This window comes from Cannabis sativa, chromosome 4, assembly GCF_029168945.1.
Source record: "Cannabis sativa cultivar Pink pepper isolate KNU-18-1 chromosome 4, ASM2916894v1, whole genome shotgun sequence".
In the NCBI taxonomy this organism is placed as follows: Eukaryota; Viridiplantae; Streptophyta; class Magnoliopsida; order Rosales; family Cannabaceae; genus Cannabis; species Cannabis sativa.
The window spans coordinates 79056090-79082665 of NC_083604.1; the positions used below are offsets into that span (position 1 = coordinate 79056090).

Here is a 26576-nt window from a genome sequence, read left to right on the forward strand (position 1 = left end):
AAAAAATAATAATTAGATTTGAATGGAAACATGAAGTATCAGTTTCTTCCAATTCTTCTATTCAAAATAAAATATGTACTGACAAAATTAAACAAAAATTACAGTTTTACAAACATTAAATACTTATGTCGCTGAAAAATATCAATGAGTTTATGTCGCTTACAAACTCAAAATTTTAGGTACTTATGCCACAAAAAAAATTGCATACAACTCTTACAGCAAAAATTGTAGCTGATGACAATAAAGGACTCCTTCATAAGATTAAGAAATATAGGGCTCGTTTGATAGGTCATATTATATTAAATAATATTTAGAAAAGGTCTGGGGTTGAGGACTTGAATCCCGGCCCCAAACCAAGAACTAGACCCCAAGCCCAGACTTGAACCCAACCTTAGATCCTAACCCTGGCCCTGACCTCACATCCAACACTAGGGGTGTTCATTAGATCATATCAAATGTTTTTAGGTCTATTCAAATCCGATCTAATTATATATTGGATGTTGATTTTACCATCCGATCAAATCCAATCAATTTCAGTCATCCAATTGATCCAACATCCATTCATTGCTGGATTGGATCGGTTCTATCCGTTTGATGTATTTCATATATATTTATTGGTTTAATTTGGGTTTATTTAATATTTTAGACCTAGTATTTTTTAGATCGGATCGGATCCATCCAATATTTTAGGTCCAATATGTATTGGATTGGATTGGACCCATCCAATTCAAGAAAACAAGAGTAAAATTTTAATATTTTTTTGAATGGTATGACAATATTTTACGTATGACAATATAAAATCTATTTACTCATCCAAATTAAATGAAAAATACTAATTAGTTTGATTGGATGTTGGATGTTGGATGTATTGGATTTTTGAAATCCAACATCTGATCCGATCAAATTGTACATTCAAAAATAACATCCAATCTGATCCGATCACAATTGGATATCCAATGTTTGACAGTCGGTTGTCATTTGATTGGATAATTTATGCACACCCCTACCCAACACCTACCCGGACCTTGCCAGGGATCCGAGTCAAGGGTTTAGATCGAGTTCATAGTAAAAATAATATAATTTTATAAGTCAATACCAACCATAGTATTGTATTGAATAATACTAATACAATGCAATGCAATACAATACACAACACAATGTAAAATAACTAATATATTATATAATATTATGCGGGACTGCAGTAGTTAAATTTAAAGAATGCTTACATTACATTTATCATTATATTATTTTAAAAGTAAGAGTGTAAAAAATAATACAAAAGAAAGATGAAATAAAATATTATATTTTTAGATGACACTGACACTTTTACAAAGTGCCACCATTGAAAAATGCTCTAAATAATAACTTTTACAAAGTCACCCTTTTAAATTTGTATATATATCTTGTAAGTAAATAAATTTTGTATACATATTCTTAACCAATTATTTTCATATATTTTTTTTTTCAAATATATTGAATTTTGAGTACACGAAGAACAAGGTACATTTGCTTAGAAAAACAAAATCATAACTTCTGTAAAAGAAAAAAGGTTTAAAACTCATGCAGTAAATACAAAATCCAGTTCATTGGCTATTACATCCATACCCTAATTTTCAAGGACACTTCTCACACAAATGAGTGGAGAAATCCATCAGAAGACCTTGTTTTGTGCTGCAGAGTGGAGATTTTGATGAAGAAATTTACTCATAAGGTTTCATTCTGATTACTTATGAACGAAAGAGCAAGAGTCAAGAGAGCTGATTTTCCATTGACATGCTTGAGAACATAGGAAAACAAGTTATATGATTCGTTTGAATTGTGTTGTCCAAACATTATAAGCCACTTCTTTAGCTATAGCTAAACACAAAAAGCAGTTTCAAATTCAACACTAAGCTAAATATATTACAGTTCAATTTAAGCCGTGGCATTATTGTGAAATAGCAAAATTTCTGAGCAAATATTTATGGTACATTGTTCTTGTGCACATATGGTCAGCAAGATGAAATAAAAACATTTAGTAGGGGCGAAAACAACGGCATGTAAAATAGCAAGGAATGAGCACAAATTATCCTCAAAACAAAACTTAGGATGATTTAGCTCTGGCAGGTGTGACCAAAAGATTAGAGTGAAATGCATGGGAGTGCTTTCAAACATACCAATGATCAGGAAAATGAAAGTGCGTTCATTGATTGGTTGATACTTTTCAACAACATCGACCTTGAACAGCAAAAGGTGCAGATTTAACTTTCTCTGGATTGCCCAGCACCATATCCGCAACCATTTCAGCAGTCCCCAGGGCCTAGAAATTGGACAGATTAGTTACTTTGTTCTAGTATTCAGGTACTATAAATAGCGCTAGATATGACATTTACTTAATGCTAATGCAATCTTCTTGATCATATGATAAATCATTTTCCCTCTATCATAGACCGCCAGCGATATGCATGGATTTAATACTAGCTAGCTAAAGCCAGGAAATCTATTATTGTAAAAACTAAAAAAGTGCCATTTGTTTCAAGAATAAGCTGATAGTTACAAACATTACCATAGAAAGTCCTCCACCTTCATGTCCAGTTGCAAGCAACACATTTGACAGCCCTGGGACAGGTCCAATTACTGGTTTTCCATCAGGCACTGAGACATTCAGGGATTACTTTGTTAGTTTCACATAACCGTAAGCTAAATCAGCTAGTTCTGGCTCTCTCAATAGGTTAAACAATAATGGAACTCACTGTATGGTCGTAGTCCTACTCTAACTTCACGTCTTTCGATAAAATCAGAGAGGGTTTGTTCTCTTAATTTGGGAAAGAAATCCATAGCTCGCTCCCATATGAGATTTATCACAGATTCTTCTGTTTCAGTGTTGAAACCTGCAAACTGGCGGCTACTCCCTGAAGGCAAACAACCAATTTGAGGAACAGGGCACTTGGTGAGATTGAAGGCTGAACAGCCACAATCAATGCATTGAAATACAGAAAAAGATGGCATTACAGGACAGAGAACACATACTAAATCTGTTTAAAAAAATTATCTTCAAATACTGGAATTCATAAACTGAGAGCAGAAGTGAAGAAAAGTTTACCGAGGACTACATTCCCCATTGAATCAATGGTGGCAGTCATTGAAATTGACAAGTTTTGATCATGATCAGATATGACTGAAGCTGAGGTATTAGGAAGTTGAGCTGCAGTTTTATGATCAAGATATCCAGCCTCCATCATACCATGATTCAGTTGAAGACAATTGAAATTCTTAAGCACTAGCAGATGACCCTGCGATATAAATTAATTATAGTTAGCTCCAGCTAATTTCCAGGATACACAATGTCATCCAGATTATGTATGTGTGTCTCATGTTCAAACAAAAGGTATGGCTCCCCAACTTACAATAGACCAATTCTTTATACATAAAGACTCTAATCCTTGTTCCTACTAATTAGTCATCAAATAAAACCCTTTGAAAAGATTTTATCTGTACCTGGTACAAATTAATTCTGTGTATCCCTAATTCTGCAGAACAGAAATGTATGGAAAAACTTATTTGTATAAGAGATTCAACCATCTAGTCAGCACGGGAAAGAAAATCAAACCTTTCGAGGTTTTACTGGGACATCCAATACAATTCCTGAATCTCTAAACAGGTCCTGCACCAAAGATCCACTCCAACAACCAGCCGCAACTATAATTGCCTTGTTACAGAACAGTGTATTCTTTGCAGTCTTAACACCTATGACCTTGCCACTGCTACCTGTTCTGGGTACAGAATTTCAGTTATCCAAGCAATTAGCAGGCCCACCAAATTGTAAATTAAATTTGTATCTCTTGTCGGCCCTTACAACTTTAAGTATAGGGAGAATAGGATAATAATAAACCTTATTAGAGTTGTAACTGGATCATAAAAGAACTCTGCATATCTGCCTTTTGATATAAAATGTCTGTTAGCCTGTATATGGATCATAACTATAGTGAGAAGACACCAGATCAGAGGGTAGATAACATAAAACACAGAGCCACAATATGATAATTCATATCACATTACTTCATAAGAAAGTTAAAGAAACCTTTAGAATAAGGTCAACTGCACGAAGAGCATCCAGTTGACAGTCTCCGGGCAGAAAAGCAGCCCCACCATCATTTTCAATCAGGAGAGAAGGTTCTTTTGAAAGCAAATCAGTAGCAGACAGAAACTCCGATCTTACCCCAGCATCTTGTAGCGACTTCACCTGTTTTTTTAAAACATCTACCTCCTTAGGGGTTCTACCAATTAGCAAACTTCCTGTACATGAAGTCATAAATACACAACCACACAAGATTTCACCATAAGTATCATGCTTCCTTTTCTATAGTACATTTGCAAAAGCTATCCATGTATCAACAACATTGCCACCACCAACCCTCTTTTTAATACTAATAAAAGCTAGATCACATTACTAGGTGAGGCTATTGAGAAATCTAATCCCATATCTATTAACCATTTAACCCTATCTATGGTTATTGAGCTTTAAAACCTTCAAAAAATCACAAAATGAAGACTAGAAGTTATGAAAAGCAACTCAATTGTAAGCTATACATATTACCAGGGACGGAGGGACTTTAGGCTAAAGCTAATTTTTATATGTAGATATATACGCATATTAATTCACTTCACTCAATTTATTAAAGCCCAATTCACAAAAACTCTCACTCAATATCTTAATCATGATTATGAGCCTAGTCTTATTCTAATCAAGCTAATTTTAAAAGTAGTCCAATACAAATAATAAAAAAAATAATACTTTATTAAAAAAAATAAAATAATACTATTAACAATATTTTATTTTATTTGGTTGAAGATGAAATTTTGAAAGATACACTTATTTATTTTTATTAGTTTTCACTTAATATTTATTCAAGCCCTCACTCAGCTAAATTTCTAGCTTCGTCACTGTATATTACATATTCATAAACAGATAAAGATTTTTATTGAGTATACCTGTGTTCTTCCAACCCATATGCTCTTGAGGATCCATGCCTTGTTCCTTGAGATTCCCAGCCAACTCCCGCCATAGCTCATGGCTTCTCAAAGCGAGGTCCCATATATCACTACCAGGAGTCTTGTGTGCCATCCATAAGTAACCCTGCCCTAAAACAATCGAAATGCCAAAACAAAAGATTAAAGAGTCCCTACAACAGCCAATCAAACACAGACTACAGTACACCTTTTCTTTCACTAAATTTTCTCAGCAAACAAACAAACAAACTAGAAAATATACAAATTTGAGATAAAGAAGAAAAATACGCACCAGCACCAGTGGCACCTGAGCAAGGAACGGCTTTGTCGACCACGGCGACAGACAGATCCGACCCGAGAAGGAATTGTCGGGCGATGGTCAACCCGATAACTCCAGCTCCAACTACGACGACATCAAAAGTCTGAGCTGATGCAGATATCGGATTCAGAACCGGGCGAGAAAATGGATCGGGTCGGGTTTTGATGGCGGTGAATGAGAGGCATTTCTTGGTCAATTTGGAGGCAAACAAGGTTGATTGGTAACCGAAAGTGGAAGAAGGGGTTGAATGTGGAGAAAAAACGACGTAGTTTTGAAGTAAGTAAGGATTTGAGGTAGTAAAGGTTGAAGACATAGCCATTGCTATAGTACTTTTCTTTGGTTGTTTTGAAATGAAAGGTGACACTGTGAAACCGGTCAACGACCTTTTGATTTGCTTTGCGTCCCTATTTATTGTTTATTACAGTAATTAATTACAGATTTAAGTTTTAAAAACGACAACATTTATAATACCCGGCGCAAGCAAAGGCGATATAAAACGACAATGCTTATTTATATAGAAAGAGAAAATGTGATCTTTAATTAAAACGACAGGAAACATTGCAGAAGAGAGAATAAATAACTAAAAACGACAGGCAGAATAGCTCAATCGAAATAAATTCTTAATTTCAAATGTCTATTATGGTCTATTACACATATTTTTCTTTTGAAAAAGAAAATGTCTACTGCATTTTCCTTTGGAGCTTTCAGTTTCATCTTTTAAATTTTATGAACGTTTATTTTATTATTTTTTTCCCTTCACATAGATAAGCATCAGTAATTATAACCAACAATAATTTTAAGTGATGTACTAGCAATCAAAATATGTATGGTACCTATACTATCTATCCCTCTCTAATTACACAAACAAGTTAATGAGTTCTTCCGATTTCTTTTTAAATGAACAAATGCTAATGATTACAATTTTAATTCTTAATTCAACAGAAAACCCTTTTGAAAAATTAAAATGGAATACTCAAAATATCTTCTGAAGAATCATATCCCCAAAAAAAGGCATCCTTGTCTTGGTGATTGTAACTTCAAAATAACTATTCTATGGACTAGTTAGTTGAAATGGTCTCATATTCAAGAAATGAATTATACTTATTAGAGGTCATTGTAATTAATCACAGAATCACTAGAGCAAGATATTTCTATGGGAGTTGATTCAGGAGTAGCTTCAATGAGGTACTCAGAATCTTCCAAGGCTCTGTCCAAAGATTCTCCCAAGTTTGCTTCCCATATATCTAACTTACAAGCTCTCTTGTAAGTCTCATAAGACGCCGCCCTTAGACCCTCGGACACCATCTCCCTTAAAGATCCACTTATCTTTTCGATGTTGTTCATAACATCAAGAAATTTTTCAGCCAAACCAGGCTGCCAGAAAACAATGACAGCACAGCTCTTATCAACTAAACGAATATCAAATTCTTCGGAGAATATGGAATGCGAGTTGTGCAGCATGGTCTTCAACTTTCCAGCAGTGTTCTCACTTCCGAATCCCCACAGGTATACTAATTGCTCACAGTTAACTTTTCTTTTACTCTTTGTCCACACACTGATTTCCTCATCAATTGACTCTTCAAAACTGGTAGATAATGCATTGAAAATGTTTGTAGACTCTGTAAGAGCTGGAGCTGAAAGTACTTGACTATCAGATGTGTTGGAATTGGGGTCAATTTTCAGAATAGAGCATAGCTTAGCAAATAGATGACTAATCCTTACAGCGTTGTGCCCGTGAATTTTGCCTTCGTTATCAGCTGCTGTGAACCCGAAACATGGCATTACAAGCAAATCAAGTACAGTCTCAATCAATGCAATCAAGCAAGCCTGTGTTTCCACTTTCATACAATTATGTGCATCAAATGAAAATTAGGAAAGATAACTGACCTTTGTAAAGGATTTCAATATCAACTGGTGCAAAGAAATGACTATTGAGGAGGGAAATAGCCACAGGAATATTGGTCACTTTCCTCAAAGGACCAATAAATGTCATCAGATGACTTACATCAAGGACACATGGGAAAATCTTACTTAAGGAGCTTGCAAACTCGTCTACGGTTGGAGGTAGGGGAGCAATGAATTTTGAGTGAATAAATGTAAGATCTGCACTGAAAAATTGCAATATAAGATAAAGAATATCAAGCAAATAAAAAAAAAGGGTGATTTGGAGACGATTCAGGCATTAGATATACACCATTAAGGGAATTGTAGGAAACAACAGGTTTCTGTGAAGCAGAAATCAAATCGATCACCTCTCGAAATCCCCGAACCTTCTTATTTTCTTCTTCTTCAAGGCGTTGAAGTTCACTCTGTTAATTGAAATCGAACATGGTTGTGAGATGGTTTTATGTATGCTACTCAACCAAACATTGTCATCAAGAATTAAAAGTTGCTCACTACCTCAAACAAGTCCTTATCCTCTTGTGAGCTTGTTAAAACCACACGAACTGCCTGTGTTCCTCCACTCCTTCCCGGAATTAGTACAGGAACTAGTTCATCGGCGAAGTCTCTTAACATCTACATCACCAGTCAAGTAAGCAATATGATTCATTCATGTTATTGACACTATCAAACTCAAGTTTCGATACGCTACAATCAAGAGAGACAACTTCTTCAAGCAAAATCCGAACTTTCACTAATCTATACCTCTAGTGCAAGCTTCACTTGACGTTCAGTGCAGACATCTATAGTGATGCATGGTCTAGACCCATAAAATTCACTTCCCAAAATAAGTTTTCTTAAAGAATTCATCAGAGCATCTGTAATTGAAATCAGAGAATACTTCTAAAATGAAACAAAAGAGATAAAGATATATATTACACATGAAAAATAACAGCATAATGCATCATCTTCCTTACCATGTGTGTTCTCCTTTGTTTTTTTACATGTCTTTTTCCATTGAATAACTCTTGATTTAACTCTTTCAATAAATAAGGCATCAGCAACACTAGGTGTAGAAGTAGAATCAAGTATAAGAGGACTGGGTCTCGGATTCCCAATCCGAATTTTCGCTTTATCTTCCTGTGCTCTAGACAAGTATGATATGCCTATCAAATTTGAAAACATAGAAACAACAATCAAGGAAATAAATCAAACCATACTTATGTATTCAAACTTGAATATGCATATTGATCTCATCTATACAAAATTAAGCTACACATTATTAGACTTACCATCATAAATGCAAGCATTAAAGTCAAAACCTTCACGAGCCATGGATGTCAAATATGAAGTTTGGCATGAAAAACTGTAAGATGGCATCCCTAATTTTAGTTCATCTCTGGGGAATAAGAGATAGTTATACCTGTAACAAAATCCAGAACATAACCTTACACTTAGTACTTTTCTAACATCCATGAAAACTAGTAACAAGCTAGGTTCAGCTAAAATACTATTGACAAAATCACTAAAAATATCATCTTCACATATATACTTATATTGGATAACAGTTCTTCATATAAAATAGGTATTAAAGCTTGGATTTTTATTTTCATTCTTTCACCATTAGAAGCTAAAACAAGGGAAAAATGAAATACTCACGGGTGAGCTACGAGCTTAGAGGCATTCACAGAAAATGGGCAAACGGCGAACTGAAAAATCTGGAAGCGTTCAGCGGCGTACTTGGCCTTGTAATAAGAAGTTTCGGCCGTATCGAAGGGGTGAGCACGGTGCCATGGGGCGGAGAAAGAGCCTGTCTTTTGGAGGGATACTGCCACGAAGTCGGAGGTGGAGATGTCGTGCTTGATTTCCTCCATGGACTCGGCGAAATTGGACTTTGTCACTTGCTTCACTGCCCATTTCTTTGGGACCTCGCTACAGAAGAAACGTTTCTGTAACAGCGGCGCCATTGTTGCGCGCTCGCTCCTCAGGCGAAGCTTTTTTACATGTCGTTTTAAATAAGGCTATTATTGAGATGTCGGGAACCTTTAAGATCGTTAAAAATATTTTCGTAATTATTGAGATTGTTGAATGTAATGATTTTTTTTTAAAATTTTAGTAAAAAAGTCTAATATAAATAAAAATTTAAGGGTATAATTTAGTACATGTAAAAATTAGAGAAATATGATTTGATAGGTTAAAATCTAGAGCATAGTTGATTTGATAGATATCAAAATCCGAGAAACATAATTGATTTAAAATAGTAAAGTTAAATGAAATGGGAAATTTGATCTTTCATGCTAAAAAATAACACATGGTGTTATTTTAAACAAAAAAATTACACATTTTGTAAATATGCTCATTTTTCAATTGGGTTCCAAAAATACCCCTAGCTTTTCAGTTTCCCTCCTCCTCTCTATCAACGTTCTCTCTCTCTTCCTTCCCTTTCCATTCGAACCCAAAACCCCGAACCCACCTACCCCTCCATTCGAACCAGACCATCGATGCCAACCTCCGACGACTCCGACTACCCAACGAACCCACCCCTCCGACGACCCAACGAACCCACCCCCCAAACGACGGACGACCCAACGAACCCACCCCTCGGAACGAACGACGACCCAACGAACTCACGAACGAACAACGACCCTCTCGACACAACGAACACCGACCCTCTCGACCAAATCGATCCCAGCGACCAACTACACCCACTCGAATCCCACGAACCCAATCGCATTAAAGAGGTATTTTTTTCAAATTTTTATTTTAATTTATCTTTAAAGTGTGACCTAATTTGTGGATGAATATGTGGTTAATTTTGAGTTAGTATGTGTTTTTGTGATAAATTGTGCAAGAAAAATGTAGGAAAAATATGGGTTTCGTGCTGATTGATCTGTTCATGTGTTTTTGTGTTTTTGCGACTTTTGTGCGATTTATGTGCGATCTTGTGCGATTAAGTTGTAGACTTTCTGTGTTGGGTATGTTAAGCGATATTATGCGATGTTGTGCGATTTTGAGCGATTTATAGAATGTGGTCAAGGTTTTGAATTTTTAGCGACATTATGCGATTTATTTGCGACTTATTGTGCGATTTTACTGACATCAGAAATTTCCAAGTGTTACCCACACGACCCACACGAGACCCACTCCGAGGAGAAATCGTCCCAAGCACAATCCACGAACCAGGTATGGGCTAAACTTAACTTTTTTTTTGCAATTTATCATATACATTGTGCATCTGTGATATAACTGAAATGTATTTGTTTAAATTTATCAATTTTAGAGTTTGGGGAAGAAACTGAGTTTAGGGAGATAGATTTTGGGGTTTTTTTTTTATTTTGTGCGATTTCTGTGCGATTATGTGCGATTTCAAAGCGACATGTAGGAAGAACTTTTATCAATTCTGGAAAAAATTAAAAAATAGCGACGTTTCACGATTAAGTTAGCGACATATAGCGACATTAATGTAACTTTTATTTATTCAGTGAAAAGTCGATATTTAGCGACGTTTAACGATTACATTTGCGACTCAAAGCGAAGTGTAGCCTTGCAATATTTGCATAGAGATCCAGGCTTCACCTGTTTACCATTTAAATAACCTAACTTGCAGCGACGGCAGCCTTCGGGGAACCCTGGTGGTGGAGCCGGCCATACACCTGTTTTGTTAAATTTTTTTTCAAGTTTTAGAAACCTCCACTCGTTCATAAGCCGTTCATTTTCAAAACGTTTCATGTCGTCAAGCACTTTTTGCATTTGAGGCGTAATTTCCCCACAATCAGGCTCCTGCTTGATCTCTTCAGGAGTAAGAATCGGATATTTGCCCTTGTTCCTTCTAGTAGACATTGCTAAGAGAATTATCTTAAGAGGAAAAAAATTAAGAAAATATGTGTAACTTATGAGATAGACAATTGGCTTTTATAGAGAAAACTAGTAGTTGGGAAGGTGGGATAATAAATGTAAAAATTGAATTACACAATTGTACACATGTTTGTCATGCAAAAAGCAATCTGGGCAATTTTGGCGACATGTCGCGATTTATGTGCGACATGTTAGCGACATAATCAAGTAGTTGGTTAGGCGGGATAATAAATGTCACATTAATTACCATTTAATGTGGAAACGTCTTTTGTGCGATTTTTGTCGATTTCTTGTGCGACTTTGTGCGATTTTATAGCTATTGTGTTTGCAATTTTTATATTTGTGCGATTTTTAGCGATTCCTTGTGCGATGGTGTGCGATTTATAATCAAGTAGTTGGTTAGGCGGGATAATAAATGTCACATTAATTACCATTTAATGTGGAAACGTCTTTTGTGCGATTTTTGTCGATTTCTTGTGCGACTTTGTGCGATTTTATAGCTATTGTGTTTGCAATTTTTATATTTGTGCGATTTTTAGCGATTCCTTGTGCGATGGTGTGCGATTTATATTCAAATATGTTGCCAACCAGGATTATTTCTGGTGTGCGATTAATGTGCGATTTATGTGCGAGTTTGTGCGATGTTGTATGTCATTCATTGGCTGTTATGCGATTTCTATGCGATTTCTATGCGATTAATAATCTTCCTGTTTGTATTTGCAGATGGCTCCAGAACTCATTCTCCCCTTGGCTGAGCATTTTCCTGGGCGTATCACTTACCGAGGAAATGGGTACTTTGCTTCTATTAAAGCAAAGTTTGAAGCCTTTAACCTGACCGAGAGGGTGAAGGAAACTCCTTTTGGAGTTTTTTGGAATGCGAATGAACTGAAATTCTCGGGGTGATTGTGCATCAACTCTTTTGTTGAGGAAAATGAAAGTGAGTGAGGTAAAGAATGATGAAGTGTGGTTGTACGTGGGTAAAACCGAGGCCAGATTTGGAAGATCTGAGTTTGGATTGATTACGGGACTGAAGATGAGCGGTGGCCCCTCGACTGAAGAATTGAATACACTATGTGAGTCTGATCGGATATTGCGGGACTACCTCAATAATGCCAAACGGGTCACTTTCAAAACCCTTTGGCTAGCTTTTGAGGCGTGCGATGTGGCCGACGACGTGTACAATTTGGCCGTGTGCATTTGTTGAAGGAGTGCTTCTATCTGTGGCCGAGGGTGTTTATATATGGTCGGATATGCTGCAGTTAGTAGAAAACGAGGAGAAGTTCTTCGAATATCCGTGGGGCCTTCTTTCATATCAGAAGTTGTTGTCATCCACAGCCAAAAGTATGACTGACCTGAGGAAGAACTACCTTGATAAATCTACTAAGGATAAGAAGAAAGGGAAGAAGGAGAAAAAATTACTCAACCAGAGGCGAAGTACAATGTCTACGGATATGCCGGCGCTACAATACCGGGCCTTTGAGGTGATGCGGGATTTGGGGAAGAAGTACGGGCGGTGCGGAGGGACTAGATTCCCTCGAATGTTGAATTGGAGCACCCCAAACACGGTTACGAAACATGATGTCAAGCAACACGATGTCGCTACCCTATTCGAGAAAAGGGTATGCCAATCGACTTTCTTTGTTGTTTTGGTATTTCTTTTGCTAAATTGTGCTTTACAACGATTTTATGCGATTATAATGCGATTTTTGTGCGATTTAAACATGTTTTTCATTTGCCTCGTTTCATTTAGCGAGTTTATGCGATGTCGATGCGATTTTTGTGCTAGTTAGACCTATTTCATTTGCAACTGTTTTATTTTGCGAGTTTATGCGATTTTCGTGCGATTATTGTGCGATTTCACTATGCTGAATAGGATTCTGCTATTTTCTGCGATGTTATGCGACTTTGTTGCGATTTTTGGGCGAGTTTAATATGCTTTTTGTGTTTTAAACAAACCTGGTCTTTTCTGCGATTTTATGCGACGTGTGTGCGATTTTTGTGCGATAATTAATATATATTTTTTTCCAGATGGTTGTTCTTCAAATTCTGTATCCTAGGAATTGGGAGGTGGACTATTGGAAGAGCAATTGTGAGGGTGAGGTCCCCACGGTGGAAATGGGGTTGGATGAGGTCGAAGAAACGCAAGTCGGGGCGCAAGATTCGACCGCATTCCAGACCCAAGCCGAACGGGTGGCGGATTATGTGAAAAAGTCCAAAATTATTCCACCATCCCCACCCAAAGAAGCACCAGACGCCTCCACATCTGCCACCGTGCCCCCAACGCCTGCCACTGTGCCCCCAAGCTCGCTCTCCAGCCTAATGACTCCAACTACCTCTTGTTGGCTAAGAGGTTGGAGAATGTAGAAGCGCAACAAGTTGCGATTCTGACTGCGCAGACTGAGATGAAGGCTGACTTCAAGAGAAGTCAGAAAGAGATGAAGAATCTTATCATGGATCAAATTGCGACCGTGATAAGTTTGTTACAGAAGCAGCCTTCGGAGCCGACACAACCATCGGGGCGGCACGACGATCGGACCCCACACCATCGGACACGGCGAGCCATTACGGACGGTACATCCATCACCGCCGACATATGATGATGATGATGATGTCTACCCGAAGATTGGCAACCCGACGCATGTGACGTTCCTTCTACTCCGCAAACGCCATTGTCATTTCGGCGGGTGATGCGAGATCTCGGGATGTGGAAGAGTTGCAGGGGCCACCAGATGGAGTGGAGTTCTGTAGGCTTAGGCGAAAGCGCAAGCCGGTTTTCTTGAATGACTACACCGCCTTGGGAAGAAGAAACAACGACATGGGCCCGTGGTAGTAGACACCACGAAGCCGGCGGACGCCGGTTGTTAAAATTTTTCCGAAGTGGATCACTTATGCTAGGGACAATGGCCGTCCTAGGGATGTTCACCTTTGGCGTAGCCACTAGATCGTGGTTCGTGAAGTTGATGGTGCTGAACGAATGGCTCGAAGATGATGTAAGTTATTTCTTAACAGAATTAATTTATTGTGTTTTTTATTGTTTGTGCGACTTATATGCGATTTATATGCGATTTATATGCGATTTATACTCACTCTATGTATAATATGGTTTATGCGACTTATATGCGATGTGCTTGCGATTATAAAATGATTTATGATGGTTCGCGATTACTGTGCGATTATTGTGCGATTGTTGTGCGATTATTTGAAACAATTTTGGTAATTTGCTGTGCGATTTCCTGCGATTTGTTGTGCGACTTTTATGCGACTTCTTTCTAACTGTTTTCATTTGGAACACAGCAAATTGATGCCATGGCGCACTTGTTGAGAAGAAGACGGACCCTGTACCCAGAAGTCTACACCCGAAAAGGTGTAGTTTTGGACACATCTGCTCCACAGTTCTTTTCCATGTTTTGGAATATGTGTGAGGGTGACGTGGAGCAAGATGAAATGGGATGAGAGCGTCATGAGTTACGTGCGGGGGATACCGCACGGATACTTGCCATGTTGGGAGAAGCGAGGAGTACATATACTTTGTGTTGCACCTTCCCAAAGAGCGCCACTTTGGGTGGCGATTGAGGTGGATATCGAGAGCCGGGAGATCATTGTATATGATTCTGATATCGGTGCCACCGTTGAGGCAGCCATGGAGTCATATTTGAAGCCTTACAGCGAGCTCTTTGCAAATCTAATTCGAGATAGCGGTTATTTCCAATACAATAATTATGTACATCCGGTGGAGTTGGGCGATCTCAGTCAGCTCCTACCCCTCCATTATAGACGAGCTACCTCGGAGGTTGTACCACAAACGAACAGCAGGTGAATCTCTTTTTCTTTTGTATATTTTGAGTAATTTATTTAATTTTGCACTCCATTATGAATTACTTAACTTAATTGTTGCTAATATTTAGTTTTTTTTTTAGTGGCAATTGTGGAATGTATGTCATGGAGCACATTGAGCACTTGATGCTGGATCGGTCGTTGGAGCATGTGCATGATGATAACATGCTCACCTTTAGACATAGGTGGTGTGTGGACCTATTTTACCAGAACTTAACGTGGTAGTTTTTTGTAGGTTTTTGCAATGTTAATCTTGTACACATAAACTCCCCTTTTGTAATTATATTATAATCTCACCAAATTTATATATAACAAGTAAATTTAAAGCTATTTAAATTGTTGCTTGTATCAATTTATTTCTTTTTTAAATTTTTCATAAATCCTGTGAGAAGATGACTTCTTGATAAATTATTTCACTAGGAATCGCATTAAAATCGCACATTCATCGCGCATAATATCGCCAAAATACACAAACTAACAAATCTAGATTAGTTCACATCGCAGAAAAATCGCACCATAATCGCACAATGTCGCCAAAAATACGTAACCAAAGCAAACTCAAAAACAGGATCCTGTCAGTTAACATCGCACAAAAATCGCACCATAATCGCAAAAATATCGCCAGACACTACAGAAACGAGCAACCAAAAAACAAGATCCTGTCAAGATCCTGTCAGTTAACATCGCACAAAAATCGCACAATAATCGCAGGATATCGCCAAAAAATACAAAACAAACTACAAACTAGCTCCTGTCAGTTACAAATCGCACAGTAATCGCATAATGTCGCCTAAAATGGGTAAACAAACCAAAAAATTATTAATCTAGGAGAAAAAAGCACAATATCCAACAACCAGCAATACAACACATATTCATTTAAAAATTGGAGAAATGGTTCAAACTCGAGCTTTCCATGTAGCTCTGTTGTGCCCTGAACCGTGACATAGCGAACAATGACGAGGTTCCACTACCACCGACCCTTTAGAAGGTCGACGCTTCGTCGGTCTTCTACCTGCATTGCTCTTCCTAGGCCGACCTACTGGTTTTTTCTCCACTGGTACCCCGATTCTTATGTTCTTGATATGTTCCGGTAGTACCCACTCATCCTCCTCGCCAACAATATTAATTGTGGCATCGTAGGTTTTCTTCCACGTTTCTTTAGTGTAATATGGAGAGCAAAGTGTGTACACGCTCACATTCTGACTAACTGCTGCGGCACATGCATGTGGACAAGGGATTTTCAGCATTTGGAAAAGTCCGCAAGTGCATGTTCTCTCCACTAAGTTCACATCACCACCTCTCTCACCTTGAGGACTCGTACCAACGTTGAACAATTGGGCACCATTACGAAGGACACTCCTGAACATACCATCTTTGTGTTGATCCTTTAAATCATTTTCAAAAGTAGTAGCCAAAGGAGTAGCGCACTTACTAGCCTTTTCGAGACGAGAAGCAAACCAATTTTGAAGTGTGAACCTGATGAAGTCAACCAAAATAGTTCTTGGATATTTTACGAATTCTTCGTCACCTTGTTGAAGCTTTCGGCAGCGTTGCTTGTCATTATGTTGTACCGATCGCCTGGGCAATAAGGATGAGCCCACTTTTCAAACCCTATTTGCTCGACGTATGTAGCAATGGCAGGGGTCCATACGTTTCGGCACCTCAAAATGCCTATCACATTCCGTCTTGTTCCATGCGTAAGCCGCAAGCCATATTTGCTTGTTGCATACATCGATCTTAAACTTGTGATTGACATTCATAGTAATATGCTTGAAGCATGCACGGTGGCATGCTTACGGGAAAACAACATCAACAACATGTTCAATGCTTTGATGCCTATCCGATATGAACATAAGATTTTCAACGGACCAATGGCTTCCTTCAACTTTCGCAAGAAATACTTCCAAGAGTCATGATTCTCACTCGTCAACAATTGCAAAGGCTACGGAAACAATTGGTTGTTTGCATCGTACGCAACGGCAACTAACAACGTTGTTCCTCCATACTTCGTCTTCAAGAATGTTCCGTCGATACTAATCACGGGACGACAATACTTAAATCCCTTCCTACAAGCATCGAGTGACCGAAACGATTTGAACCAGGTTATCCTCGCCGACAATGTCGATAATAGTGCTCGGATTATTACGTTCCGGCATGTAGAAGTAACCATATAATTTCGTATAAGATTCTGCTGGAGTACCCCTCTTGTACATAACTGCCTTCTCTCTACATCTCCAAGCTTTCTCGTAACTCATCTTGATGCCATATTCATCAAACATATCCCTCTGTATGTCTTTTGCCTTGTAGTTAGATCCATCGATGTGTACTTGTTCTTAATAATGTGACCAATGACCCACGGTCTTTGCTAGGTGATCGAATGTCTAGAATCCAAGTTACATGTGTGTTCGTTGTGAAACACAGTAACCTCAAACATGTCACAAAGTGCCTTCTTCTTCCCCCTTAATCTCCATTTACAATTTTCATCCTTACAAGTAACGTAAAACACATCGGTTGCCGGACTTACTTACCATCCACTCAAAATTATTTTTCGGTGCATACCTACCAACTACATTCTTCAATTCTTCCTTGTTTTTGTACAACTTGCCAAGATATATCTCCCACGAAGGCGTACCACCAAGAGATGTTGTATACACATTATTTTCCTCTATGTCTTCCCTTGTCCACACAAGAGGTTTGAATTTAGTAGAAACTTCAAATTCGGATACGGGAGCACTATTAGAAGGACCCGGCCGATCGCTACTAGTTCTGGTGTTTGGCGATTCTCACTACGGGGGTCTTCTTTGTCGCTCTACTTGGTTGCTTGGAGTTAGTTCCATCCTCAGGGGAGGTACATCAGCAGCCACATCATCATCCACACCCAAATCAACCACAGGATCATTGTTGTAAAAGGGAGCATCGAACTCATCTGAATGATGAAACTCGATACCCACTCTCTCATCATCTACATTAGTGCCAACTTGCTCGTCCAAACCAACCCCCGGATCGGTCGGGACAAAGGTCCCAACAACACTTCTAGGGAATACATTTCGGGAAGTAGGCTCCAAATTCACATTCTTCTTCACCTTAGTCACAAATAGTGGCAACAAGTTGTCCACACTCATTTTTGCCTTCATGCTCAAGAACACTCGTAGTTGACTATCTTTCACTAAAACCTCAGGTGGAAACTTAGTGCCTTTCATGTACATGTAAAGAACTTCTAACTTCAATTCAAACACCAAGGGGTCCACCTCCAACTCCTCATGCAAAACTTCATGCAACTTTTTCAGTGTACAGTCAATGTCCAATATCAATGTCTTACTTTTGAGGAATCAAATACCCGGTTGAAACCACTCCAAAGTCCAAACGCCATCATACGGTACGAGGCACAAATACAGATGAATCTGTCCCAAAGAAAAACAAACAAACTTACATTTAAAAATACCATACTATATCGCACACACTATCGCACAATATCGCACAACATCGCCTTAAGCTAGCATAAAATAAACCAGTTATGATGTCGCACAATAATCGCACAACAAAGGAAAGAAATCGCATAAAGTCGCACAATATCTGGAAATCAACAAAATCGCATAACGACGCAATATAAATCGCACACAAATCGCCAAACATTAATATCGCATATACAATCGTACAATAATCGTACAAAGTCGCCAAAATTAATCATGTCATCCCTAACCTCAGATTTCTCATGGCATCGCACAACACATCGCATGATGTCGCATAAAATCGCCAAAACCAAAAAAAACCCAGAAAAACACAGACTGTTAGCCACAAACTCTACCTCCATTTCAAGGACACAAAAGTCACATATTACAACTAACAACGTTCAGATCCATACAATACAACAAAAAACAACACTATTTACTAAGAAAAATACTTACCCATTGCTTTGTTGAGTGTGGTGGACTTTGAGGGTGAGAATCTTCAAGGTGGCAGTCGGCCAAGACGTGGAGGTGGCAGGCGGCGGCAGTCGGCGGCAACGGAGAGAGCAATGAGAAAGAGAGACAAAGTGAAAGAGAGAGAGTGCGAGAAGAGAGAGAGTGAGAGAAGAAAGAGAGAGAGATCAAACGAGAGGGAAAGAGAGAGAAAGGAGGGGCTGATTTTTTTGGGTTTGAGGAGAGGGCATTTTGGGGTTACCATTAAAAGATTGGCATAGTTACCAAATTCTTAGGATGATGGTATAATTTAACACCATTACACATTTTTAAGCATAAAATGTCAAATTTCCCAATGAAATTAGATAATAATACTAATTAGTCTTAAAAATAATATTATGAATCGCCTCCTTATCAAAACAACAATCATTGTCTATTGCACTGCATTATTACCAATCGTTTTGACATTTTAATAAATATTTTAGTTTTAACTTTTTTTTTTAATTTGTATACATGATAATTATTTAAATATATTTTATAAAATTTTGGGAAATTAAAATAATTTATAATATAAAAAATAATATTCAAACATGTTATTTCACTCAAGAATAAAACAAAATAGTTGTACAATATAATATTGGGAAATTTCTATAATGCAACCTGATACATCGATACATTTTTATTTGTTTTAGTATCTAAAATATTTTTTAGTGAATTATTTTTTCTCATGGTCATGTAAATTATAATTATTTAAGACATCTTACAAAATTTTAAGAAATTCGAAAAAGTTTTACACGTCAAAAATTGCGTTCAAGCAGTGTGTTGCATGTGTGACTATTTTATTTTAGGCTAATTAGGATTTTTGACCGTGAACTATTGAGATTGTTATATTTAGGGACTTTTGTCTAATTTCATTCAATTTTACTATTTCATTAATTGTTTATATACTAAATCATGCTCTAGTCTACATACTTTGATATCTACCAAATTATGTCCCTCGAACTTTGACATATACTAACTAAATCATGACTCCTTAGACTTTTTTACTAAAATTTAAAAAAACTTAAAATCAAAGTGTCATTTGAATATGATTATATATACATATTTTTTAAATTGTCTTAATTAGGGTAACGTATCTGATAATGCATAATTTATTATATTCTTAACCAAAACTTACATAATCAAATTTGAGTGTGTATATATATAGGTTAGATTCGTAAATTTGATATAAAAAATTTTTATTCCAAAACTTTATGAAAAATATAGTGTGTGAATTTATTTACCATAACTAAAATAGGAAGCAATCAATTTCTTATTACAATCATTTCAATTTAAATTATAAAATAAATAATAATAATAAAATTAATAATATGGTTAAAAATATTTATAATATTTTAAATTTAAATTTCTTTACATAAAATATTTACATTTTTTTTTATTTTAATTCAATGTTAAACCAATAAATTTAAAAATATAATTAAAAATATCTATAATATTTTAAGTATTTTAAATTTAAATTAAAATTTCTTTATATAAAATATCTACATAATTTTTAATTTTAAATATATATAATAATATTATAATTTTTTTAAAGATAATTAAAAGGATATTTTCAATCGTTATTTATTATAATAATTATAATCAAAATAAGAAAATAAATATAATAGTGTATCTTGGAGATATTTTAATAATTATTTTTCTAAATAATTATTAACTTAAAAAGTAAATAAAAATATTGAAAAAAAAAGATAGATAGAGTCAAAGTAATTTGGCCATTGTACATTCAAAATAGGTCAAAAGATATTAAACTTGTTCATCTTATATATATAGTTATTGATGATTAACTTAAGTGAAAATTACATGAAATATGGGATTTCATAACAAAGTTAGAAAAATATGGCATTTTTAGGTTTGCCACTTTTCTATGGTATTTTTTCACATTTAAGCTTTTTATGGTATTTGATATGCCATATTTTTATAAACTTATTATCCAATCCCATATTTTATGTTTTTGTTTTTAGCTTAATTAGTTTTATTTATTTTTTTAATTTATTTTACACTTACATTTTAGGGTTTCTTTTTATTTGAAAAATTTACACCAAATACTACATTTTTTTTTCAAACATTACATTTTTAATTTGACAAGAACATTTTACTTTTATACTTTTATTAATTTTTTTTTCTTTTTTACTTATTGAAACTTCAAAAAGTTTTTTTTTGTCTTTTTTATATATTTTTTAGTCAATTTTGGCTCTCTTTTTTCTTTTCAACTTTTAAGTCAGTTGCTACTTTTTTTTTTCTTTCTTTCGCTTATCTCTCTCTATTTTTTTTTCTAATTTCTCTTTGTGTCTCTCTTTTTTTTTTTTCAATTTTTTTCTCAACCTAATTTTTTTTCTCTTAATATATATAATAAGTGTACATTTTTATATTTTATTTTTTTTTTACAAAAATTAAACTTGTTTTTTTATTTAAACTATTATTCGTTTTTTTTTGTTAAAAACTAATTATTCCATTAAAAATAGCAGAAAAAAAAAACCAGTTTCATCAGTATCATCCTGAAAAAAAAAATATAAAAAATCATAATCTAAAAAGAATCCAAACTTTAAAAACTAGTTTCATCAACATTGAAAGAAACTAATAATTTCATTTAAAGAATACAAAAAAATAGTTTCATCAACAAGATAATGAAAAAAATTACAATCTAAAGACGATACTAACTTTAAAAACCAGTTTCATCAATATTAAAATAAACGAATTATTTCATTAAAAGATGCAAAAAAAAAAAAAATAGTTTCAACAATAACATAATAAAAAATACACAATGCCTAATAACTAAACTTTTACAAATTAACGATACTAAATTTAAAAATCAGTTTCGAACATATAAAATTTATATCAATACCTAATAATCAAACTTCTAACTTCATTCTTTATTTTGGCATTTAATTTTTTATTTGCTTGCTCAAAAATTAGAGTTAATTAAAAAAACAATATGCAGCAAATATAACAAAGAGAATCACAAATTAAAATCAAAGAGAAAAAAAAAGAAACAAAGAAAATTAAAGAGACAAAAGTGCAATAAAAACCATAAAAGAATAACAAAAAAAAACAGTGGAATGTAAGAAACCAGTTAGTAAAACAACCAAAATAAAAACAAACAAATAAAAACCAGTTTCTTGAGATAAATTAATAAAAAATTGAATAAAACTCAATTATGAACAACAATAAAAAAAATTAATTACTTAAAAAACCAGTTATAAAAATAATAAAATAATATGTATGTCAGAAACTGATTAATTAAAATAAAATAAAAATTGTTGTTCAAATATCATACAATAATAAAACTGGTTTTATACAAACGAAAAAATATATAATAATATCATAAAAATTGAGCAACCCCATTACAGAATAGTTAAAACATGTGAAACCGTTTCGACATGTGAAACCAGTTTTGACGTTATAAAAAATCATAACAAAATACAAATGTTAATAATAAAGTTAATTGAAACCAGTTTCATCAGACAATCAAATAAAAACATACACACACACAAATATACAAAAAAAAAAAAATACTAATCACAAATATAATCAAAACAACACATAATGCCTACCAATAATTTAATAACAAGTGTAAGTTTCCAACCTAGAAACAAAATAATAAAAAAGTAACTTGAAAAAAAATTCTAATAACATAATGAAATTATTTTTTTTATTCTTTTAATGAAATTAATAGTTTCTTTCAATGTTGATGAAATTGATTTTTAAAGTTTATATTATCTTTAGATTATAATTTTTTATATTGTTTTTTCTTCAGGATGATGTTGATGAAACTGGTTTTTTTTTTTTTTTTCTGTTGCTTTTATTGAAATAATTAGTTCTTAACAAAAAAACAAAGAAAAAAAATAGTAGTTTAAATAAAAAAAAAACAAGTTTAATTTCTGTAAAAAAAAAATAATATCTATAGTTGAGATCATTTTTTATTTATTTTAGTATTTTATTTTTTTAAAAAAGAAAAAATAAATAAAAAGAAACACAAATTTTAAGTTTTTTATGGCATTACTCAAGACTTTTTCCCATATTTGTAAGTTTTTTAAAAAAATGCCATATTTAGTGTAATTAAGTTTTTATGCCATATATATCAAAACTTATCTTTATTTTCCCATATTTTTGTAAATAGCCCTTAACTTAATCATAAACTAGATATTTATCAACTTTTTTCCGTTTATTGGGCTTTTGGTATTGGCTCACTAAGAGAAACACACCAAGGTCGGTGGATAAAGGCCCAATAAAAAAGCCCATAAAAAGCAGTTGTATACTTATAATAATCACTTTCCTTATAGTTGTCAGGTGCAGCACCCAAGCTCTTTTGCCTGCCTCCCGTCAAAAATTAGGGCATTTGAGCTTTCCTTTTCCTACTGCTGTTCCTTCCTATACATACATATATATATACACACACAAACTAACTTCACCATCTTACTCCTACGAACTCCGGCCGAACCCTTCTTCCTTTTTTCATTCTCTGATCTTATTCATCTTCGTCTTCTTCTACTACTAAGTTCCTCCATCGCTAGGTTCGTCTCTCACTCTATTTGTTTGTATTTTGTTGCGAACAAACTATGCTATTCAATAATTGAGTTATTACTTGATAAGCTTTGATAGTGTTAGGTTTTGATTGTATTTATGTTTGTTTTTGTTAAGTTGGATCTTTTTGTTTTGATTAATGATTTTCGTGGTTGGATGTGGTCGAGTAGCTTCATCTCGATGTGGTAAGGCATCAATGAACTTAATGAAAACCCTAGGAAGTATAAAATTAATTAGTTTTAAAGTTGAATCGTTAGCGATATTTGTCAGATTGCTTTTTAGGCTGTTTTGAGTCGTTTTGTGTGGTGTACGGTATGTTGATTGCTTCTCCTATGGTTTTTTTTTTTGTGTTTTGTATTTGTCTTCCTAGTTTTCTTTTATATGCAGCAGGGTTTAATGATTTTTCTTGAAGTTCACAATGATCATAGTCTTATTTTGTTGGTGAGGAAGTGTCTTCATTAATTGCATATTTAATTTAAGTGAAGTGGTTTGGAGTGTAGATTAATTGGCGTAATGGCGGATATCATAAGAGTTTTCAGCTTAGGTCAACCTGATCTTGACGTTGTAGATATTATGTCCCAGTTATATGATCTAATCAGTTGGACTGGTGGTTTTACTGGTTTCACTTGGGTCACTTTTAGTTTATTAGGTTTCAAATCCTAAGTCCGAGTTTGTTATTATCTGATCAATTATGTGGTGGTCTCATTACCCATGCCTTTGTGTTTTTGTACAATGTGCATGTGGTCTGTGTGGCTGTATCTTCTTGAACGTACTGCAGAGTTTTATTTGTTTTTTTGTTCTCATTAAATTGTGCTTTGTTGGTGCAGTTTGGAGTGGACCTGTTACACTTTCTGGACTAAGAGAGTACTGAAATTTTTGTAACTGTAATGGAAGTCCGATCAAGCATTCGGCGTATTACATACTCACAAGAGCTTGTAGATGGAAAATCAATTCAAGTTTCTTCAAATTGTCTTCCTATTCAGGCTTCCAAGTACGACCCAGCGGGGCATGCTTTCCATCAAGCAGCTCTGAAACTTCGTGGTCATGTGGAGAAAGTTGTGGACGATGGGGATAAGAAAGTGGCTGATGAAAAGGAACAAACTTCCCTGCCATCTGATTCTTACAGCAGTAAAGGTAAAAAGAAATCTGGTGCTGATGACAGTCAACAAGATCATTATGCATTGTTGGGTTTGGCCAATTTAAGATATCTTGCCACCGAGGACCAGATTAAAAAAAGCTATCGTGAGACTGCCTTGAAGTATCATCCTGACAAGCAGGCTGCTCTTCTTCTTGCTGAGGAAACTGAAGCTGCCAAACAAGCAAAGAAGGATGAGATTGAGAGCCATTTCAAGTCCATCCAAGAAGCATATGAAATTTTGATTGATCCCGTGAAAAGAAGAATTTATGATTCCACAGATGAGTTTGATGATGAGATTCCAACAGACTGTGCCCCACAGGACTTCTTCAAGGTGTTTGGTCCAGCTTTCATGAGGAATGGGCGGTGGTCTGTTAATCAGCCAATTCCATCTTTTGGTGATGACAAGACCCCAATAGGCGAAGTGGATAATTTCTATAACTTTTGGTACAGCTTTAAAAGTTGGAGAGAGTTTCCACATTCTGATGAGTTTGATCTTGAGCAAGCTGAGTCTCGTGACCACAAGAGATGGATGGAGAGGCAGAATGCAAAACTGTCAGAAAAGGCTAGAAAGGAAGAAATTACAAGGATTCGTACTCTTGTCGACAATGCTTATAAAAGAGACCCGAGGATCCAGAGGAGGAAGGAAGAGGAGAAAGCTGAGAAACAGAGGAAAAAGGAGGCCAAATATCTAGCAAAGAAATTGCAGGAGGAAGAAGCAGTGAGGGCTGCTGAAGAAGAGAAACGTCGAAAAGAAGAGGAAGATAAACGAGCTGCTGAAGCAGCTTTACAGCAGAGGAAGGTGAAAGAAAAAGAGAAGAAACTCTTGCGCAAAGAACGTGCCCGTCTCCGTACACTCTCAGCATCTGTTGTAACACAGAAATCGTTCGGTATATCTGCAGATGATGTAGAAAGTCTTTGTACGTCACTTAACACAGAGCAGCTGAGGAATTTGTGTGACAAGATGGGTGGGAAAGGGGAACTGGAGATTGGCAATATTCTTAGAGATGCACTTGGATATAGTAGCAATTTGGAGGAGACTAGAAAAGAAGACCAGAAGAAAGCTGAATCACAGAATGGCTCTGTGGATACTAATGGAGCCACTCCAGCAACTATTCCTTTTAGCAGCTCTGAGAAGAAGGAAAAACCTTGGGGCAGAGAAGAGATCGAGCTCTTGAGAAAAGGAGTGCAGAAATTCCCCAAAGGAACATCTCGAAGGTGGGAGGTTATTTCAGACTACATTGGTACCGGGAGAACCGTAGAAGAGATTCTGAAGGCAACCAAAACAGTGCTCCTACAGAAGCCTGATTCCGCCAAAGCTTTTGATTCATTTCTTGAAAAGAGGAAGCCTGCACCATCAATCGCTTCTCCACTCTCAACAAGGGAGGAAGCAGGAGTATCAATCCCGCAGGCAACAGAAAATGGTGCTGCACAGACAGAAACTCCACAAGAATTACCAAACGGCGGTGCAAACACCCAGAGTCCTAATGATTCGAGTTCTGTTAATGGTGTAACATCTAGTTCAGAGCAAGATGTGTGGTCTGCAGTACAAGAAAGAGCTCTGGTTCAAGCTCTGAAAACCTTCCCAAAGGACGTTAATCAGCGATGGGAGAGAGTTGCTGCTTCAGTTCCCGGAAAGACTGTGAATCAATGCAAGAAGAAGTTTTCCGTAATGAAGGAGAGCTTCAGAAGCAAGAAGACTACTGCTTAGTTATTTAGTTTTTCGGCTGCAAGATAAGGCTCGAGTAATTTTGTCATTGGGTATTCTAATATTATTTCAAATTCTTTCAAGCTAGGGGATTGTTCAGAGGCCACAATTTGTTCCCCCTAGCTCTGAGGGTTCTTCTTGACTCCGGTTACTACTGCCGTCCGGATTTTGTCGTAAAGCCTTGACCGGTTTTACAGCTAATTTGGAAGAGGGAGATTTTTATTTATTTGGTATTTGTTTCTTCACTATGTTTTATACTTTTACAGTAATATTAGATTAATTAATTGCATTGTACTGAGAGAGATGATGGCCACTATTCATTATTATGAAAATGAGAGAGACCATATTGAAATCAAACAAATTGATGTTAGTTAC

The 26576-nt window shown here is 35.7% G+C and overlaps 4 protein-coding genes across 7 annotated transcripts; 1 reads left to right on the forward strand and 3 right to left on the reverse strand.

Moving 5' to 3' along the window:
• Positions 1 to 1431: 1431 nt before the first annotated feature.
• Positions 1432 to 5708, reverse strand: LOC115715001 (uncharacterized). 3 transcript variants are annotated; one of them, XM_061114638.1, is made up of 10 exons: positions 5282 to 5708; positions 4972 to 5121; positions 4061 to 4275; positions 3872 to 3942; positions 3590 to 3752; positions 3083 to 3272; positions 2733 to 2891; positions 2546 to 2634; positions 2157 to 2299; positions 1432 to 1776 (listed from the first exon to the last, which is right to left on the reverse strand). In XM_061114638.1, exons 1-9 carry the CDS (start codon positions 5625 to 5627, stop codon positions 2204 to 2206), a joined length of 1479 nt encoding a protein of 492 aa, XP_060970621.1. In that variant the 5' UTR covers positions 5628 to 5708; the 3' UTR covers positions 1432 to 1776; positions 2157 to 2203. The 3 variants fall into 3 exon arrangements, with proteins under 3 accessions (XP_060970621.1, XP_060970620.1, XP_030499643.2); XM_061114637.1 differs by having other exon boundaries at positions 1432 to 1857; XM_030643783.2 differs by having other exon boundaries at positions 1432 to 2299; positions 5282 to 5707.
• A 549-nt stretch (positions 5709 to 6257) lies between these two features.
• LOC115715082 (poly(A)-specific ribonuclease PARN-like) lies at positions 6258 to 9220 on the reverse strand. Of its 2 annotated transcripts, none has more exons than XM_030643880.2 (8): positions 8849 to 9220; positions 8482 to 8612; positions 8167 to 8355; positions 7955 to 8067; positions 7709 to 7825; positions 7503 to 7617; positions 7196 to 7411; positions 6258 to 7065 (listed from the first exon to the last, which is right to left on the reverse strand). In XM_030643880.2, exons 1-8 carry the CDS (start codon positions 9154 to 9156, stop codon positions 6413 to 6415), a joined length of 1842 nt encoding a protein of 613 aa, XP_030499740.2. In that variant the 5' UTR covers positions 9157 to 9220; the 3' UTR covers positions 6258 to 6412. The 2 variants fall into 2 exon arrangements, with proteins under 2 accessions (XP_030499740.2, XP_060970619.1); XM_061114636.1 differs by having other exon boundaries at positions 6258 to 7068.
• A 6554-nt stretch (positions 9221 to 15774) lies between these two features.
• LOC133037181 (uncharacterized) lies at positions 15775 to 16610 on the reverse strand. Its single transcript, XM_061114036.1, has 2 exons — positions 16450 to 16610; positions 15775 to 16354 (listed from the first exon to the last, which is right to left on the reverse strand). The coding sequence occupies exons 1-2, from the start codon at positions 16608 to 16610 to the stop codon at positions 15775 to 15777; spliced, it is 741 nt and encodes a 246-aa protein (XP_060970019.1).
• Positions 16611 to 23109: 6499 nt separating this feature from the next.
• Positions 23110 to 26562, forward strand: LOC115712931 (uncharacterized). Its single transcript, XM_030641359.2, has 2 exons — positions 23110 to 23348; positions 24186 to 26562. Exon 2 carries the CDS (start codon positions 24246 to 24248, stop codon positions 26202 to 26204), a length of 1959 nt encoding a protein of 652 aa, XP_030497219.1. The 5' UTR covers positions 23110 to 23348; positions 24186 to 24245; the 3' UTR covers positions 26205 to 26562.
• Positions 26563 to 26576: the final 14 nt, after the last annotated feature.